The 18,347-nt window shown below is 50.1% G+C and overlaps 1 protein-coding gene and 1 non-coding gene across 2 annotated transcripts; both read left to right on the top strand.

Moving 5' to 3' along the window:
• Nucleotides 1-3: 3 nt before the first annotated feature.
• TGME49_239475 (hypothetical protein) lies at nucleotides 4-18,037 on the top strand. Its single transcript, XM_018780555.1, has 16 exons — nucleotides 4-4,272; nucleotides 4,871-5,047; nucleotides 5,626-5,709; nucleotides 6,249-6,317; nucleotides 7,095-7,209; nucleotides 7,841-7,906; nucleotides 8,235-8,374; nucleotides 9,209-9,391; nucleotides 10,268-10,443; nucleotides 11,004-11,220; nucleotides 11,760-11,862; nucleotides 12,696-12,986; nucleotides 13,733-13,908; nucleotides 14,587-14,790; nucleotides 15,275-16,015; nucleotides 16,488-18,037. The coding sequence occupies exons 1-16, from the start codon at nucleotides 1,156-1,158 to the stop codon at nucleotides 16,971-16,973; spliced, it is 6,345 nt and encodes a 2,114-aa protein (XP_018637661.1). The 5' UTR covers nucleotides 4-1,155; the 3' UTR covers nucleotides 16,974-18,037.
• A 61-nt stretch (nucleotides 18,038-18,098) lies between these two features.
• On the top strand, nucleotides 18,099-18,172 carry TGME49_239450. The gene has a single exon. It is a non-coding gene; the product is annotated as a tRNA-Asn (tRNA).
• The last annotated feature ends 175 nt before the right edge of the window (nucleotides 18,173-18,347 follow it).

Below are 18,347 nucleotides of genomic sequence, written 5' to 3'. Positions count from 1 at the left end.
TAGCGCGGGGCCCCCCAGGAAACGCTGGACTGTTTCGTGACCCTTGCGCCTTTCTGTGCCTCTTTCTGTATTTTCCGGGTCGGCGGCAAGGAAATTCCGTGGATTTGTGGGTGTGTCTTCACAGCCTCACACGCTTTCGTGTCTGGACGGACGCTTCTTCTGTGGGAATGGAAAAACCAAACAAGACACCTAAACCAAGCGGGGCCGCGTCGCTTCCCTGGATTCTCCGGTTGCGCTTGGCTTTCTCCAGTCTTTGGAGGAAACAAAGGTCACGGATGGTGTGCAAAAGATGTTCTCGTAGGAACGAATGCAGACGGAGTTTGTTCTGGAAACAACGTAGGCACGTGAGGAGCAAAACCCTTTATCCGTTGTCTAATCGGAAAACAGGCAGAACAACAGGGGAACACAACGGCAGAGGGTTTAGGGAAAGTTAGAACAACGAAAGTTGAGGTTGTCCTGAGTTCAAGAGGTTCCCAGAAGTTATACATAAAAACTCTGCGCAGCTAAGACTCTCTTTTCTGTTCGTTTTAAGTGACAGAAAAGTCTGCTTTTTCTCGACTTAAAAGGAGAAACGAAATGGCGCATTGGCACAGCTATGGTTTTCAATTTTCTCTCCCTTTCGACAGAGCCGACCTCCAACCTGTCTGTGGTTCCTAGACGGCAACTGCCTTCTTGCTGTGCGTTGTCCGAGCTGCATCTCCGAAGTCAGGAACCTGTGAACGTCACTGCCTTTCAGCTTTGACGAAGAACGTTTTTCTCTCTTTAAGAATCGCAACCAACTGTTGTCTCCCCGAGAGCTCCCGACACGTTGCTGTCGCCTCTCTCGATTTCGTGTTTGTTTCTTCGCACTGCATGACATATTCGCTCTCTTGTCTTTCTGTCCGCTGATCCACTTCCGCGCGTTTCCCCCACTGACTGTCTCTTTTCCGCCTCCCCTCATTTCCTCACTTCCTTCAACACTTTCTGTTCTGAATTCTTTCCTGGCCTCACGTTCCTTCCTTCTCTCATCTCTCCGCCCTGCGAGCGAGTCTCCTGTCGCACGTCGGAGAAACTCAAAGATTCGGTCAATCTCGCCGCTAGGGCGCTGCGTCGCACCCTCCGTCGGTCAGTGCCCTGCCCCTGTCTCCTCGTTTTTCTCTGCGAATTTTGAAGGACATGGCGGACTTGATGCTAGCGTGGGTAAACAGTTTTCCTCTGTCGAGGAAGGTGGTGCATTTGGAGAGCGACTTTGCCTCCGGCTTCCTCTTCGGCGAGTTGCTGGTGGCTGTGAAGCAGCTGGACAACATCAGCGGATTCGTAGACAGTTCCGCAGCGAGTGCGGTGGTGAGGAATTTTTGTCTCTTGGAGCCGGTCTTTCGTCGCCTGGACATCAAGTTCGATTCCGTCAAGATGCAGGCGGTTATTGAGGCGCGCGAGGGCGCAGCTCTGCGTGTGCTGTTTCAGCTGAAAGTCGCTCTCAGTCGCTTCTCCAGAAACTGTGGCCGAACCCCGTCAGATCTCGCGCGAGTCCTGAGACCTGCCGCACACGCTCCCGCCTTTGAGGCCTTCCAAGCGCGCTGCGTCGAAGCGCGCCTGAAGGAGATCACCAAGACGAGCACCGAGGCGGAGACTCACCCGGTTCTGAGCAAAGTCGAGATAGGCAAATCCTCGTGGACATCTGGGGACAGGCAGTCACAGACGCGGACGAACGCTGCGATCAAAAACGAAACTTCGCACGAGGTTTCTGCCTCGCCTCTCTCGCGAACCAGCCACACACACTTCCCACAGCGAGAATCCACAACCAGAAGAGACCGGGAGCAGGGAAGACACAGAGCAGAAGGCGACATTGAAGCCCCGACCGCGCCAGGCGCAAACCGAAGCGGCAGGGTGTCCTCGAAATCCACCCGAGATAAGAAAGACAAAGGAGAAGAACGAGATGAACGGAGAGGAGAACAAAGCGAAGAACAACGAGGACAGCGAGGGCAAGGAGAGCGAGATGAGAGAGAGAAGCGAAGAGAAGTTGAGACGGAGATTCTTCGTCGCCGGGTGCTCCTGGAAGCCCGAGTGCGAGAGGAGCGGCTGAGTCGAGCTCAAGCGAAGGAGCGAGACACTCGGGAGGCTGTCAAAAAAGACATTGAAACGTTTGAAATGAATCTCCAGCGCCTCGGTCTGAGCCACTCGGGGAGTGCCGGTGTCTCTGTGTCTGGCGAATACCTACGAAGCCCCGGGTCGCTCCTCGCCTCTCTCTCTAAACTCGCGTCTCCCAGCTTCGGAAGGCAGGAGAACATGAAGATGCTTGCGCGACTGCATGCGGCGCGGCGCGCGCAGGAAGTATCTCGGAAGGAGCGCGACAAAAGGCGACAAAAACTCCTGATGGAGCAGACGCAGGCGCATGCAAACCGCTTCGCGGAGACTGTTGCCGACGGGGTCTTCCGACGGTTCCGTCGCCTCCCCAGTCGTGCCGAAAGAGTGGAGGAAAGTGTGTGGCGAGTGCAGCAACTCGACGCGGTGATGTCGCAGAACCGCGAACTCCGAGACAGCCATGAACAGCGCGTCGCGGCGCGAGAGAGGCAAGTTCGAGACGCGCGACAACTCCATGTTTCTATCGAAACACAGGAACGTCTCCGCCGGGAGGTCGCCCTCGAGGCCCAGCAGTGTCGCGAGTGGAAGAGGCAGAGAAAGGCGAAGCGACGCGCGAGCTTGATTGAAGAGTGCAGCGGCATCCTCGATCTCTTTGTCGACCTCGCGGTCGCCGCAGCTCGCTTCCACCAAGATCGGGACTTAACTGCAGTCGACTCAAGAACGTGGAGAGGGTGGCTTGTCTGCTTCGTCGAAGGCGTCTCCGCGTTGCCGACGCAGACCTCGCAGGCGCCGCGATTTCGCTCCGAGTCGAAGACTCCAACAGAAGCCTTATTCGGCGAGCATGTGCGTGGTGACTACGGGGAGTTGTTTGCCTTGGGCGATGCTTCGAAAGGGAAAGGCGACGCGACAGCCGCTTCGGAGTTCCACCGTCGTCTCCTCTCTCCCGATTTCCTCAGGTTCCCCGGGCCTCAATCCTGTCCCCACGGAGAGGGTGCGCTCTCACCCGCGGGCCTCGGTCCCCGTTCACCAGTGCCTCTGGGGACCTCTGAGGGAGTGCATGCGCGACTGAATGAAGACGATTTTTTGCATTACCTGAACAGCGCCGGCGAGTTCGACCCCGAAGAGACTCGACAGGCGATGCCCGAGGCCTTCGCTTTCCTCCGGACAGCGAGCGTCGACGGGGAGACGCAGAGGGACCTCTTCGACTCCGAGGAGACTGTGGAGGAGCTGCGCAGATTCAACGAAGCGAGTGCGGGGGAGTTGCCGCAGACAGAGATCGTGAAACAACCGAATGGCGAACCTGCGTTGTATCGAATAGGGTCGATCGTCGGAACGCTTTTGGATTTGCTTCACCCAGAGGCGCCGGTGAAGCCTCCCGAAGAGGTCCCGAGAAACGCTCTGAAAATTGTCATCACAGGAAAACCGTTTTCTGGGAAGAAGACCCTCGCTAAACGACTCGGTCAACGATTTCGCCTTCACGTCTTCTCCCTCGAAGACGTCCTTAAAGAAAGTCTAGAGGGCATCGACAGCGGAGCTGGTCTTGCGCAGCCAGTCGAAGTTGCGCAGAATACTTCGTCACCTCTCGTTTCGCCTCCAACAGACCTCGAAAACACACATACTGCAACACAAGGAGACAGGCAACCTCCATCACATCGGCCCTCCTCTCCACCATCGTTTTCGTCTCCCAGTTCGTCGCCTTTGACTGGTTCTGCCTCTAGTGCCTCCTCTGCTGCTTCTGGTTCTGCTTCTTCTTCCACTGCCGTACCCTCTTTGAGAGCTTTGGGGGCGGAGGCATTCGAGACGCTGAGGCGAGGAGAGAAGCTGCGAGACGCGTTGTCAGTTTCGCTGCTTGTTGCAAAGATGAGAACGTTTCCAGATGTCGACAGAGAAGCGCTGGTGCACTTTCTCGAGGCCGGAGTGAAGAAGGACGGGGAGAGTCTCGCGAAGGAGAAGGCACCCGCGAGCCGGGGGAGGGGTCCGCAGAAACCGGGCAAAGAAAGGCCTTCGAAGGAGACAGGTGGTGAGGAAAATCAGCAGAAGCTCGGGTGGATTCTTGTCGGATTTCCTCAGACCTACGAGCAGTGCGTCTCGTTGGAAGAGCGGTTGTCGGGATACGTTTCACCCGATCGGAGACTGGAAAGCCGAGCTCGCATCGAAAAATCCAACGCCTCTCTGGTTGTCCCCATTCCAGAAAGTTTCCAAAGCGAGACTGTAAGTTGGAGTCTTGAGCACGATCAAGCGTCTGCGGGAGAGAGAAGAGACCGGCGATGCGCAACCTCTCGCTGCTGGTCGATCTGCGCTCTCTGGACTCAGAACGGGAGCATGTGGAGGTTTGTCTGAAGCTTTCGCGCACTCGGAAAATATCAACAACGTTCACGCTACCGTCCGCCTTTCTCGAGATAGAGGTTTCTGACTCGGCCTCCGTGGAGGGAGGGGAAAGCCGACTTTTTAAACCTCCTACACCCTTCTCGAGAAACTGTTCCGTCTTCCGCTCTCGCTGCTTCTTTTTCTCCATCTCTCGAAACGCTTCCCAGGCACTTAGCCTCCTCCCATCAGGTGTGTTGACTTCCGCGAATGGGGCCGGAGGCGAAGCAGGCATGGAAGGTTGCAGTTTTGCGCTTTCTTCGTTGTTTCTGTTCAATTTTTTGACGAGCGCCACAGGCCGCTGAGTCGTGTGTGTGTTCTCGCGTACACCTCGAGCAACGCTTGGAGCTTTTCTCGGTCTTTAGAAAAACAGGAATCTTCTTCTAGTGTGCAACCTCTGGGGCCTCTCCCTGCATGCGTTTGTGTGTGCACTCTGGCTGTTTAGAGCCTCATTCCAGGTGGCGTGGATCTCCACATTCTCCTCGATGTACCCACTGAGGAGGTCCTCTTGCGAGCGCGGAATTCTTTGCAACTTCACAAACCGCAAGACGAAAGCAAAGGCATTCTGGAAAATGCACTTTCCAAAACCCCAACAGACGACGCCGGAGCCTCCCAAACAAAAGTAGGCGAAAAAATACACACTCCGTTTTGCTATTCTCAGTCCAGACATCTATCCTATCAGTGGTTCTCCAAATGGCACGAAAGAGAGGTTCACGTATATGTGCATGCATACGTATAAATGTACATTTGTATACATGTATATATACTGATGTTTCTATGTTTGGGTCGAAATGAATCCGTCTCTGTCCTCAAGGGGATCATCGTGCATGCCTACCGTACGCGTAGATATTGGTATAGACGCATGTAAAAAAAGGCGTCGTTAGAGGCATGCGTGTTGCAGAAGTTTTTCTCGGCGTTTTTCTAGTTAAGATATCTCTTTTTCTCTGTCTCTACACGTTTCCTGCCAGCAGTTGCTCTCCCCAGTTGCAGTAGGCGCTTTGGCGTCTCTTCAGTCCCCTTGGAGGCCTTGGGGACTCAGTATTCGTAGACGTCTTCGTTTTCTGAACCTCGTGGTGTACGCCTCTTACTGGGAGCTTGCGCAGGAGAGCTGAAGCAACTGCAGGTTTGTATCTTTGATGAACAATCTTTTCCGTTCCCGCGTCAGCTTTGCTTTACCGAGAACGGTTCGTTTTCTCGCAGATTTCCATTGCAGATGAGTGTTGCCACTTTGAGATCGAGCAAAAGGTGACGCAGCTCTTCCTTGAACGCTTCGGATTTCCTGACGTAAGGAGAAAATGTCACACTCTAAAGACAGCACAACTGCTTTTGTTTTCATCCATCTGGTCCACAAACCATCGACCCCAAAATACACTCCTTAACATATCTAGAGATATAGGCATACAGATAGATATAGATATTCATTCAAAAAGCATGTGCACACACGCAAGTGTTTATATGCCTAAGACATGCATCACACATACACATGCATACAAATATATATATATATATATATGTATACGTGGAGCATGTGATCTATGCTGAGAAATATCCGTATCTATGACATGCAAACTAGACATATGTGCATGCATGTAGCGTATTCCTCTCCCTTCTTTTCATGCCGTCTTTGTAGGGCATTCTCTCTTGTACCGGTCGGTATGGAATTCGCTCTCTCAGCATCAACCTGCTGTCTTCTCTCCGAGTTCTAGAAGCGACTTTGGCTCTGTCACAGAACATGCATCCGCGCTTGTAGAGGACATGCGTCGACTCTCTTGTTCCTTCAAGTAAAGTGTCATTGTCATGGCTTCCTTTTCGCTTTCCTGCAGGGGCAACGGCGTCTCCTCGCGCTGCCGCCCAAGCCGGAAAATGAGCTTTTTCTTGCAGCCTCGGAAAAAGTGAGGCGCTTGCGAAACGTTGGCAAGGCTTTTCGTCTCAGTGGCAATGCAGGTTATGGTCGTATGCACGCATATCTCATCTCATCACCTGAGGCAGACTAGAGGCTGTGCTCATCACATCCGCTATGTCGAGGCTGTGCTCGGTCTTCGGTCTCAACGTTCAAGTGTGCGTGTACATGGAGCTGTCTGAAGGTGTATTCCTTTGCATCTGTATTTCCGAAAAGAGCGGAGACACTGTGCATCTGTGCACATGCAAGTGCATGCGGCTTGCATGCAGTTTTTTAGTGGGCACAGCCATGGCAACTGGAAATTTTCTTTGGATGCTTCAGGGTGAACATGTCCATATGTGCATTTGTATGCGTGTGAAGAAGCGGATACTCAAGTGCCTGCACAGGGATATCTATACTTATAGAGGTACACAAGTGAGCCCACGTACATACACACAGGTATCGATACTCTACATGTCGACACAGGTATACATACGGTATATACACAGATATATATATATATATATAGATAGATAGATAGATATAGATATAGATATATTTATAGATATATAGGTAGATAGATATACAGAGAACGTGCCTCTCATTAGGCCTGCAGACGAGTGTGTAGACAGGTGGGTGTAGGAAGCAGGAAGCAGATACCAAGTGGTATCCGGAGATCGACAGAGGCGTTTAGCGCGGAGGGTGCAGACGCCTGCATGCACGTCGACAGTTGTTTCTCTGTCGGCGTTATTCACTGTCTTTGGATGGAGCTTTTCCGCTGTTGTCTCAGATTGAGGCATTGCTTGCCCGGAAACGCCGAGACTTCGAACTCGACACGCATGCAGATTCTGGGGAAGCTCAGGCGACTTTGACGGAGAAGAAGGAAGACACAAGGCTTCTGGAGGGTGAGAGCCGTTCCACGCGTTTTTCCTTCCTGCGTTTCGCTCCTTCTTTCGCGCCTCTTGAAAGCGCAAACAGCGTCTGCACGAAGCTCTTGACTGTCCGCCCACGGACAGACACATTGTGAGTCGTTTCTACATCGCTGCGGTAGGCTTTCCTCGCAAACCACTGAGGCTGCAAGCATTGGCTTCGGTGTCGCACCGAGACAGAACGAGGAAAGCAGCAACGCAGCAGAAAGATCTTCGATTTGAAAAAGTCCTCATGGGAGAGGAATCGAACAAAGACGCACATGCACCGCGAAGTGTGGTGGTGGGGTAGCCACCGACTTCAACTCTGAAGCGCCGGATGCCGAAAAAGCTGGACATGTGAACAGTTGTCTCCTGTGACGTCCAGTCTCTCGCGTTTCTTCCTAGAAGCTCACAAAGATAGTTCAGGTCCCCAGAATGGAGGCGCGGTTCTTCTTGGCTGGCGCAAACGACTCCAGTCGATCCACACCAAGTGTCTCGGGTGGGTCGCGGCTGGCGAGAGAGCGAAGTGAAAGGTGCATAAGTAATGCTGTCTGAGACTTTGGTGAGGGCGCCCACTTGCTTTGCTTCGCTCTTCTTCCTCCCTCTGTTTTCCCTGTGTTTTTTTCAGAGTCCGAGGAACAGCCTCCCGACACCAGCTGCCTCTCGCCGCGGCCGCTTCCACGGCCTCCAGAAGGTGGGCGGAGCAGGAGGAAAGGCGAGAAGAAACTGAGAAGAGAAAGGAGAAGAGACCCGAAGAAACTCGGAAAGGAGACAAGAGGAAGGATCGATCAGAGAGAGAATCAGGGGAAGAAAGGGAAGAAGGAATCCGTCGCGTAGAACGCCAAGGAGACGAAAATGAGGGAAGGAAGCAAAGATGCAAAAGAGGCAAACGTTTCTTCTCCTGAGAGGGCGGGGACGTCCTCGCATGCTGAAAGAAGCAGAAGGCGTAGCGCAGAGAAAAGAGCTTTGACTTTTTCTGGACTATTCGCTCCTTTTTTCTTTTCGTGCTCTGCGTGCATCAGTCTTCTCGAGCTCGACGTCAGAGTTCGATGAAAGTCAGCTCTGGCGAAAGCGGTTGGAGCCTCTCGAAGAATCGGTGAAACAGTTGCTTTTAGCTGAGTGGAGAGCTCTCCAGGAAGACTACACGTCCAGCCTGTCGACGGTGCGTCCGACGGTTCGAAAAAGACACTGAACAGCCCTTTGTTTCACCAAAGAAGAACTCCCCCCGTCAATTCGTTGTGCCGTGGACCAACTGCGTCTCCTCTTTCGTTGCTCTGTTCGTGTTTCTCCCTTCAGAAACGAATCCCAAGGCGTCCACTTACATAGATGCATGCATACATACGCGTGTGAATGTATGCATATGCATATAGGTCTGTGTATGCATGCCTATATATATATATATATATATATATATATATATAGATAGATAGATAGATAGATAGATACAGATACTTGTTCCTAGATGTGTGTGTCGATGATACAGATATGGATAAAGATATGTCCATATGAGGAGACATCTCTGCACAATACCACTGCCTGTACGGTTAACGCTATCACGCTGACAGAGAGGCCTTTTGTCGATTCGATCCCCGAGGACGGATCTCACTGCAGAGATGTATTTTTCTTCAAACTTCCTCTGTATGTAAATGTCTTCCCCACTACGAGAGAAATCAGTCTGAATCTGCATAGACGCTGGCGTAGGTATCCACCTATTCCTGTTCATGTGTGAATGCGAGTCTCTATGTGGTTTTTTCATGCGTCTACTTCTTTGTTTGCGGACATATCCATATTAGCTTCACCCGTGACGCAAACGATGAGCTCAAGCAAGCACACGGATGTAGAGAGGTCTGTATATACATACGTATATATGCATGTGTATCGGCGCCTCTGTATGGGAGACATGGGAGAGTGACCGGGCGTTCATACGCGGTTGAACGGGGAGCGCTGTAGAGAGGAACATGTGGAGAAAACGGATGGCTGTGTTGTTTTTCTTCAGTTGTTTGTATGGCACCGCCGCGTGCGAGATGACATCAGTCGGAGCCTCGTCGACTTGCAAATTCACTTTGTCGACTTGCTGGACAGTCCAGACAACAAGCAAGAGCTCGTCGACGCCTTTCTTCAAGATTACAACGCCTTCGCTGCGCAACTCCACCACAGCCTGCGCCTCGAGGAAGTCAAGGTTCGCCCAGAAGACAAAAGCATCTTCCCTAAAAGTCCAGACGAGTCATTTAAACTGGCGTTTAAAACAAACCTGAAAGCAACCAACCCACACTCCAGAAACACTCAAAGATGCATGAAACAACTGTCTCCACGCTTCAGTGAAAAAAACGAAACAGCGGAGGTCAGGTCCGCGATGAACGCAAACCTGTTAACTCCATATGTACACATGTATCTAAATGTGTACAAATACATGTATAGATGTGAACGCAGTTGCCCAACTATATCTAGATAAATAGATGCGAGAAGGACTGTGCAAGCATATGCAGGTAGTATGCCTATATATATTTGGACAGAGATATGATTGTAGAAAGTTATGAAGTTCTCTTGGGAACAGCAGCGCGTTCCCCCTTAGAGACACGGGTCGACAAAAACGATTGAGATTTTATACAGTGCATCTTCGCACTCAAGCGCGAGTTCTCATTGCTCATTACGCAGGCAACAACACCAAACTCCACATGTATCTACGCATGTTTGCAAAACAATCTGTGCATACGTCGCTTGCACAAATATCTTTGTATTTCTGCATGTGGGTAAACAAGAGTTCATGCATAGATAGGCAAATAGGCAGATATAGATAGATATATAGATATAGATAGATCGATATATAGATATAGACAGTTATAGATAGATCGATAGATAGATATAGATAGACATAGACATGGATGGATCGGTCGATAGACATAGATAGATATACGAAGCTAGAGAGAAACGTCCATGGTTATAGATAGAGGGAGAGAGATATGCCTATTTGTATTTACGTATCTGTGCAGGCATTAAGGCAATGAGGGTGACTCACTTGGTTCAAAGATAGTGTTGTCGTATTTGTTCTTCTCAGGAAGAATTGCACCAACAAGTGGACGACCTCTCAGACGCCCTCTGGCAGCAGATCGACGCTCGGCGCTGCGATGCTGTAGCCGAACACAAACAACTGTCTGAACTGGGGTGGATTGAAACAACTTGCCAAGTTCTCGCCGTCCAGACAGAAGCCTTCGTTGATGCAGAAATCCGCAGGCAAGTCTCCGCGCATGCCCTCTACACGCATGCATCGAAAAGAAAGCATGCATGCGCATGCTTATCTTCAACTGCATATATATATATATATATATATGTATACATATATGTGTAGGAGCACGCGTCCGTGAGGAGAGATTTCGTCTTGAGCTTCGTGCGTATGCGCCGACACAGAACCACACGGACGCAGAGAATCTGCATTTGCAGCTCTCCTTCCGGTGCCCTCAGGGTCACCTGAATCAACAACTGGCGCGGGTGTTGGACTTTCAGCAGATCTACTAACCGTGGACAATCTGCTGACATCAGAGAGTCGCACATCAAGCCACCTCCACATATGGCAGGATACAGAGTCAAACTCTACAGAGATATCTCTCTGTGCATGCAGATACATATATATATATATATATATATATATATGCATATGTATCTGTTTGGTGAGATACAGTAAAGCAGGCATGCCGACCCCTATATATATATATATATATATATATAGTAGATGCACATTCGAAGATGTTTGGGGGTAAATGGTCGTTGAGACTCCGTTGATCTTTTGTTTGTAGGTACCTGGCACTCGAGCGGTTTGTGACTGACGCGTACTACAACGTGATGGGCGCATGCATGCCTGAGAGGCGGCAGACGTCAGATGTCGCGCATGCACTGAGAGAAGTTTCGCTCGCAGTGGCGCAGCAGGTTGTCTGTGCGTTTTTTCCTCGCGCGCTCCCGGACGGCGCTGCAGAGCCTCCGTCTGCGAAAATATGGCAGGCGCATCTCCTCGAGGTGATCTTTGGCAAGGAGAAAGCAAAGAGGACGCGAAAGGAGGGGAAGAGAGAAAAATGGCAAAAGAAGCGAAACAGAGGAAAAAGAGAAGACGCAGAGAAAAAGGAAGAACAGAGGGAAAACAAGAAAGAGAGCCCAACATCCTCCTCACATATGGGAGAAGAAGACGACATTCTCGTCGAACGGAAAACGACGCTTCACGTTCGCAGGATATTCATGATGGACTTCGCTCTACGCAGATATCTCTATCTGCAGACATGCACGTATATGCATGTGGATGGATGATCGGAGGCTTGCGAGTTTCAGTCAGCTCCATGACATATCTGTCTGGATGTATACATCAGCATATACATATATATATATATATATATATACATATATATATATATATATGTGTATACATATACATACACAGAGAGAGATGGCGGCAGAGTGAGACGTTAACTGCATTTGCGTCGATTCGCGTGCTCTGTGTTTGCTGTGTCATGGCCGTTCAGAGAGAAGAGGTCTGTCTGCATGCATGCGTTGAATTCTTTCAGGCCTTCGAAGCGAAGGCACGGGAATGCCTTATTCCGCTTTCCGAGTTCGAGGACTACATCCCAAGCCTGCAGGAGTCTGAAAAGAAAAAGACGACGAAGGCACGTGAGTATACAGTTCCTCTTTCAACGAAAAACAACAGTCGCAAAAGCAACCATTTCATTCGTATCTATCTACGCATATGCTTATATACAATTATATATACATATATATATATATATATATTCATACGTGTGTTTACATACGCATGTATAAATACATATCTGTATAGACTGGGGGTTCATTCATGTCCATCTATCTACATATATCCCTGCATACATCTGTTTATACAATTTTATATCTGTCTCTACATTTTTCTATATGTTTATACCTTTACATGCACGAGCAGTGTATCTACACGGAGAGACTCACGTTTACGTGTACACTGCGCCAACAAAGGATCGTCGATGTATTTACACAGCGTATTCATTTTCGAGGAGTGTGGTGACCGGAGACGAATCTGGGGTGAATGATATCTCGCTGTGCTTTTGTAAAAACAGATGTCACAAAGATAGGACAGGGGACATACAAGAGACGCAGGAAGTAATTCATCAGTAGACGAGGCAGAGGTGTATTTTTCTTCGACTAGCGTTAGTCCTTGCCGTCCTCACGTTTTCCCTCTTCGTTTTCATAGTCCTTTGTTCCAACAGTTTCTCATTCTTCCTTCCTGATCTTCGTTTGACACCTTCCTCATATCGTTCTTCCTCCGTGTGTCTTTCTCTTTTCTCTCTCCTTCTTCCTCTTCTTCTGGCGCCGCTTGCCTTCTTGTCCCTTCTCTGCGTTTTGCTCTCTTCTGATCTCTTTTTTTGCTCTCCATTTTCCTCTCCCCTTCATTCGCTGTGCCGTTTCTTGTTCTCGCCTGTTATTTCTGTGTTTTCGCGACTGTTCCCCTCTGGCAGGAGCTGTGAAAGAGGAGGTAAAGAAGCCTGTAAACAGTTTGTTTTTCGAGTTGCAGCATCTGCGCTTGGAGCTGCAGCTGCAGCTGCTTTGGCGCGTTCGAAAGGCCTGCGTCTGGGGCATCGCGCGCCTCCACGAGACAGCTAGCGCATGCAGCGACGCATTCGCTCGCATGGACGACTGGATTGTCGGAAAGTGTCTAGCAGAGCATGCAGCCGTGAAAGCGCTGACAGATCGCCTCAAAATTTGCATCGAAAACGAGAGGCCGGTGCCATATTACATGGAACTCGCAGGTGCGAGATCCACGCGCAACGACGCTAGTGCATGCACACACAGTGCTACTCTTGCACATCTTTGTACATAAAACACAGACCTGTGACACAGTTCATCAGAACCGTGGACGGAAATGAAACCGCAACGTAACTATGCGCATATAGGTGTATATACTTGTGTCTGTCTTTATGAGCCAAAGTATGTACGGGTGTCGGATACCTATAAACCTGGACGGAGATGCATGCACGCAGAGACGCAAGGCTTTGAAGGCAAGCACAAATGTTCGTGGAGGCTGCTTCCTCGCCTTGTGTTGTGTATCGATCTGTGTCCGAAACTTCTCCCCCCCCCATTGGCAATCGTTCTCCGGAGATCTGTTTCTGTCCATATGCATCTGCACAACCAGAGACTGCAGAAGCCAGCGTGCAGTCCCAGGTCACACACAAAGGTGCATGCATGCTGGAGTTTCCCTGCTTCACCAAGGTTGTGAGTGGGCTCCCGCCTCCCCCTCCATTTTGCACAAACCACTAACAATACATATCGAAATACTCCTCTTCACCCACACACTGTTTCCCAAGGAAAGCAGACGAAAAAGGGTGCATGCACCAGTGTATACAAATATAAATATCTATCTATATGTATATATATATGTATATATATATATATATATACAGAGAGAGAGAGGTCGATTCATAGATAGATAGAAACATACAGATATAGAGACGGGCAGAAGAGAGATACAGTTGGCAACGCATTTTTGTGTGTACAGGGACTGAACTTCGTCTCGACCCGAATGCAATTCTTTGTCCGCCGACGCAACCGCTTCCTCCGCTGCGCATTGCGGAGATTCCAGATGACATCTTCACTGTGAAGCAAATCCAAGAATTTGTTTGGGATTTGAAGCAAGTGACGACCAACGGCATCGTTTCAACCATGGCGCTTCGGGTAACGCACTCAACACTCGGTGGAAATCCTCGAAAAAGACATGCATTTGCCTACGCATCCTATGGGCGTTGCTCTGCACATGCAGGTCTGGGTGCACACAGAGGCGTTGGCCGAACGAGCGAAATATCCAGGGGCATTTGTATTTGCCTGGGCGCGTATAGAGTTCGTTCACCCGCGCGCCTGTGAACGCGCGTTCGACAGCAATGCATTTGTGTGCTGTGTTTATAGATTGGAGTGCATTTCTCGTGGTTTTCGTTTTCCTTGGTGGTGGGTGCAAGTGACGTCGGCTCAAGCAAGCTGGCTCATGAAGCTCAGGGTCTGCTGAACTTGGCAGTTGTTGTGCGTTCTTTGCGGAGTTCTGAAAGCCCGCTCTGTCGGCAGGATGGGCTGCACTCTTGACGCGTGCAGTGTGCTTCGAAGTCTTTCCTTTTGCACGCCTAGTTCCAAAAATCCTTCCACAAATGCATGTGAAGGTGTTTCTAACCAGTTGAGCATACAGACACTGAAGAGGAGGAAACTCCACGTGTATAGCAGTCAGTTTCTTGGAAATAGTTTTCCAGTTCTGTGACTATATAGAAGTGTGAAGACCGGCAGATGTGCCTGTCTGTAGAAAGTCGTTCACCGATGGTTGAGGCAATGCTTTTTTCTGCGGGCTCCCCTCCCCCTGTCTCGCGTCAGGAAATTCTCTTGAGGCGGCTGACGCATTCGAAGTGCTTTCGCACTCCGCGTTTGCCGCGGTCCTGGCTGACGGTTCCAGTTTCTCAACTAAGTCTCATTCCGGATTATTTTGACGTTTCTTCTGGATGTATCGACCCGCTCGAGTTCCTACTCTCCCTGGCGCTCGGCGCGTGCGGATGGCCGTCAGAGCGACAGCTCCTGCAGGTACGAAAACAGGGGAATCGGATCCAGAGAAAAGGAGAAAAACGCGACAGACCAAGAAGAGAAAAAAGGCTTCGAAGGGGAGAAGGCAACGGATAGCAGGTCACGAAGATTAAACGGGGTAGCAAGCGTCTTACGAAGCAGGAGTTACAGGAGACAAGAGGCGCCGGCAGTAGTCTGGTTGTACCATCTTCTCTTCGAAGAGTGTCACAGAGGCCAACGAGGACGTGAAGAAAGGGGAGAAAAGCAGTGGCGTCTATAGCAAAGCGCGTTTGATGCGTTTTACCACTCCGATCACTTTCACCGCATCTTGTTCGCTGTATGTTCCCGCCATTTCGCTTCACCGCCGCACCTGCTTACCTCCTGTCCCTCCACAAGTGAAATTGCACAGTGTCTGCTCATGCCTGCCTTTTTTATAATGTCGCGGATTTTTTTCAGCCACGAGTTCTCCCTGCTTTACGCTGTGTTTTCGGGATTTCTGCTTCAGCTGCGAAGCTCAGTAGGGCGCGTGTGCACAGCGCGCGAGGGCGGCAACCCCGCCTTCGAGGCATCTCCTCTGGAGGTGTTTTTGTCGAAGGAAGAGTTTCTGCGACTCGACTTTTCGGACTGGATTCCGACGGAAGATGCACGCAAGATTCACGAGGAAGAGACGCAGTGCGACCCGTTCAAAGACGAGGTGCCTGCACAGGGCCGAGATCTTCTTGAGGCGCTTTTTGACGCGTTTGTTGCCTTTCAGAACAAACACAACCTACGCTCATGCACTGAAGACATCGCACTTCTTGAGGAACTTGGATATTGGAAGGAAGGCAACACCTCGACAGTCTCTCCTTCGAACCTGTTCACGCACGCAAACACAAGCAACACGAATGCCAACGCAAAACGGTATCTACCGAGCTCAGGTGCCGCAACTGAAGAGAGTAGCAGCCTCGCAGGAACGACTAGCAACGCCGCGCCTTGTCAGAATGGAAACTTTACTCGCGCGAGAGTTGCCCCTTGTCCCACAAAAACGCCTTCTTTTGACGGTGTCGGTAGCCACGGAGGAGACGGGGAGGCAAACAGGGAAAAGTCTGCCTTCAGAGGCGATCAGAACGCAGTCCTTGAATCAGAGTCGGGAGCGGTAAACGGGGAGGCTTCGGACGAGGAACAGACGCGGGAAGTAAAATGCACGCGGCTACAAAGTGTCGAGTCTGAGGAAGACGACGGGGGAAGAAATCCTCGAAAATCGAAAGTAGGACGCAAAGAAGGGGCTTTCCGAAAACGATCCACTCGGAAAAAACACCAGGAAGGCGCCAGACGGACCGTTGCGCGAGAGACGCGATATTAGAAAGTGATACGAAACGGAAATAGAGTGACCTGATGAGAAAACTGAAAGTGAACCGCGAAGAAGCCATGAATAAGGTGTATGACCCCTATAGTAACCACCAGGGAGTTCATGTGGAAACACATTTACACCGTCCATGTAGAATAGATACATATGAAGAGGTTCTATACCTACAAATATCTACACATACTTGTAAACATATATATGTATATATATATATATATATAAGCAGATGTGTGCAAATGTCAGCGGATGGATTCATCCGTGAAGTGCACCTTCGGAGAGCCTTTATCTCTCCACACGTAGTTTCAAGCGTCACGTACAGCATTTTGACGGGTTCTGTGACACCTCTGTGCGTCCCACTTGCTTTCCTGCTCAGATTTACATGCGAAGGTTTCTGGGATATTTATCTCTAGGAAAAACCCCAGGAGAAGGCATGCAGCGTTTCTTGGCTGCATGTACCGAACGCGAATCTCTTGGCTCTCCAGCAGAGCTGAGAAGCACCGACTTTCTTTCTGTTCGAGACACTTACACAGCTTGTTTGTTTATGGGAGTTCGTCCGGCCTTGCGTTCCCTCCCCGTTTGCACAGAAATCTCTTTTGAGGAATTTCGGCAGCTTTTGCAGTTACAGAAGAAAATTATTTTGGTTGATCGCTGCGCATCCGGGCGGGAAGCAGACATCTGTGGAGCAGAAACCGTCCGCGAAGAGAGAGTCCAGATCCTCGATTTCATGAGTTCCTCTGTAGCCGCAGAAATGCTCTCTCGCGTAGGCTATCTTTCGATCAGAAGGGATGTCAAAGATTTCTTACGCACAGAAGCAACAGTCATAAACGAAAAGCCACCGAAGCCTGAAAGGGACGGCTAGGAAGCGCTGAAGGGTCGGCGTGTGACAAGAACACTCTGCTGCTGCCGCTACTATGATTTAACATAAGCAGCTGCGGCCTGACAGACGCGTTTTTCTGTTTTGGGGGACATCTTCGGAAGACCAGATATCGAAGACATTAAGGAAGAAGGAAACATCGGAGATTTAAGATGACTCTTGGACGCTACAGGAACCCGCAGCTGACGAAGTGCCGATCTGCGTTTAACAAGGTCGATGACGTGGCCCGTCTGTATCGAAAAGTTTTGGCGGAATATTCTCTGTGATCACGAAAGAAAAGGGTTCGCACTCAACACAATGTTGATCAAGAACGAAAAGAAGCTGTTGATATGTGTCAGATCTCAGATTCGTTGTAGAGATCCCGCGCAGGGCTTTGAAGGCGAAAAAGTGTCGCGGAGTGCAAAGTGGAGATTGATTTCCATTTCTACAGGAACTCCTCTGGCAAGAGGCATACCGATTGCATCAGAAAGAGCCACTTCATATGAAAAGGAGCAAAGAGGCATTTTCGTGTGGACGAGAGAGTTGTGTTTTCCCGTAGTCCCTGTCACAACCTCTGAGCGAGCAACCGAGGCACCCTGCACCAGCAGATCACCTTGACAGCGAAAAGCTTCATTTGGCAAAAACAGGCAAAGCCAGTGGAAGGGTAATTTCCGCAGGGCGGTCCATCACGCAAACGCAGCAGAGTCTTTCTTGCCGTGAAGCTATGGAAACAGTTTTCGGGAGCGGAGTCCACCTTTACACGAAGCATCGCAATATTGGATACCAATGGCCAGAGCAGAGTGTGCAGCCTCCATGTTTTGTAGGGGGATTTGTTTCTAGAGGTCGAACACTAATCTGGGAAGACGTCTGCGCCTTCGTTTTAAAAAACAATATCCGATCTGTTTGTTGGAGTCCGGGACTCAACCCAAAGTGTATTTGCACACGCAAACTGAACTTGGTCGAAATGGTCCAATATTCTCCTTCCGTGACACCACAAGATGGAAGGTGCGTTGACAATACCTGTTGCCTCAGAGAAAGCTCTTCCAAGAGCGTTGTTTTCTGAATGTTCTACGGGTCAATTTCACTTTTTGCACTCATAACATTGCCACTTAATTTGCTGAACCGTCCACAGGTTCCGTAGCTCAGCCGGTTAGAGCGTGTGGCTGTTAACCACAAGGTCGCTGGTTCGATCCCAGCCGGTACCGCAGTATTCTTGTTTCAAATCGCAACTAATTGCCCACCACTTGCTTCTTGTGGAAGGCTGGGGCAGGAATCCAAACTCGACCAAGAGTTGCGGCGTACCTGACAAACTCTCGAACTCGGGTGATTCTGCGTCTCACATGCAATTAGCGGTATTTCCACCTGGCCGTCGATCTAAAT

The sequence above is a fragment of the Toxoplasma gondii genome, chromosome VI, assembly GCF_000006565.2.
Source record: "Toxoplasma gondii ME49 chromosome VI, whole genome shotgun sequence".
Taxonomy (NCBI): Eukaryota; Apicomplexa; class Conoidasida; order Eucoccidiorida; family Sarcocystidae; genus Toxoplasma; species Toxoplasma gondii.
The sequence above is the reverse complement of the archived record's forward strand: the minus strand, read 5'-3'. Positions and strand labels throughout refer to the sequence as shown.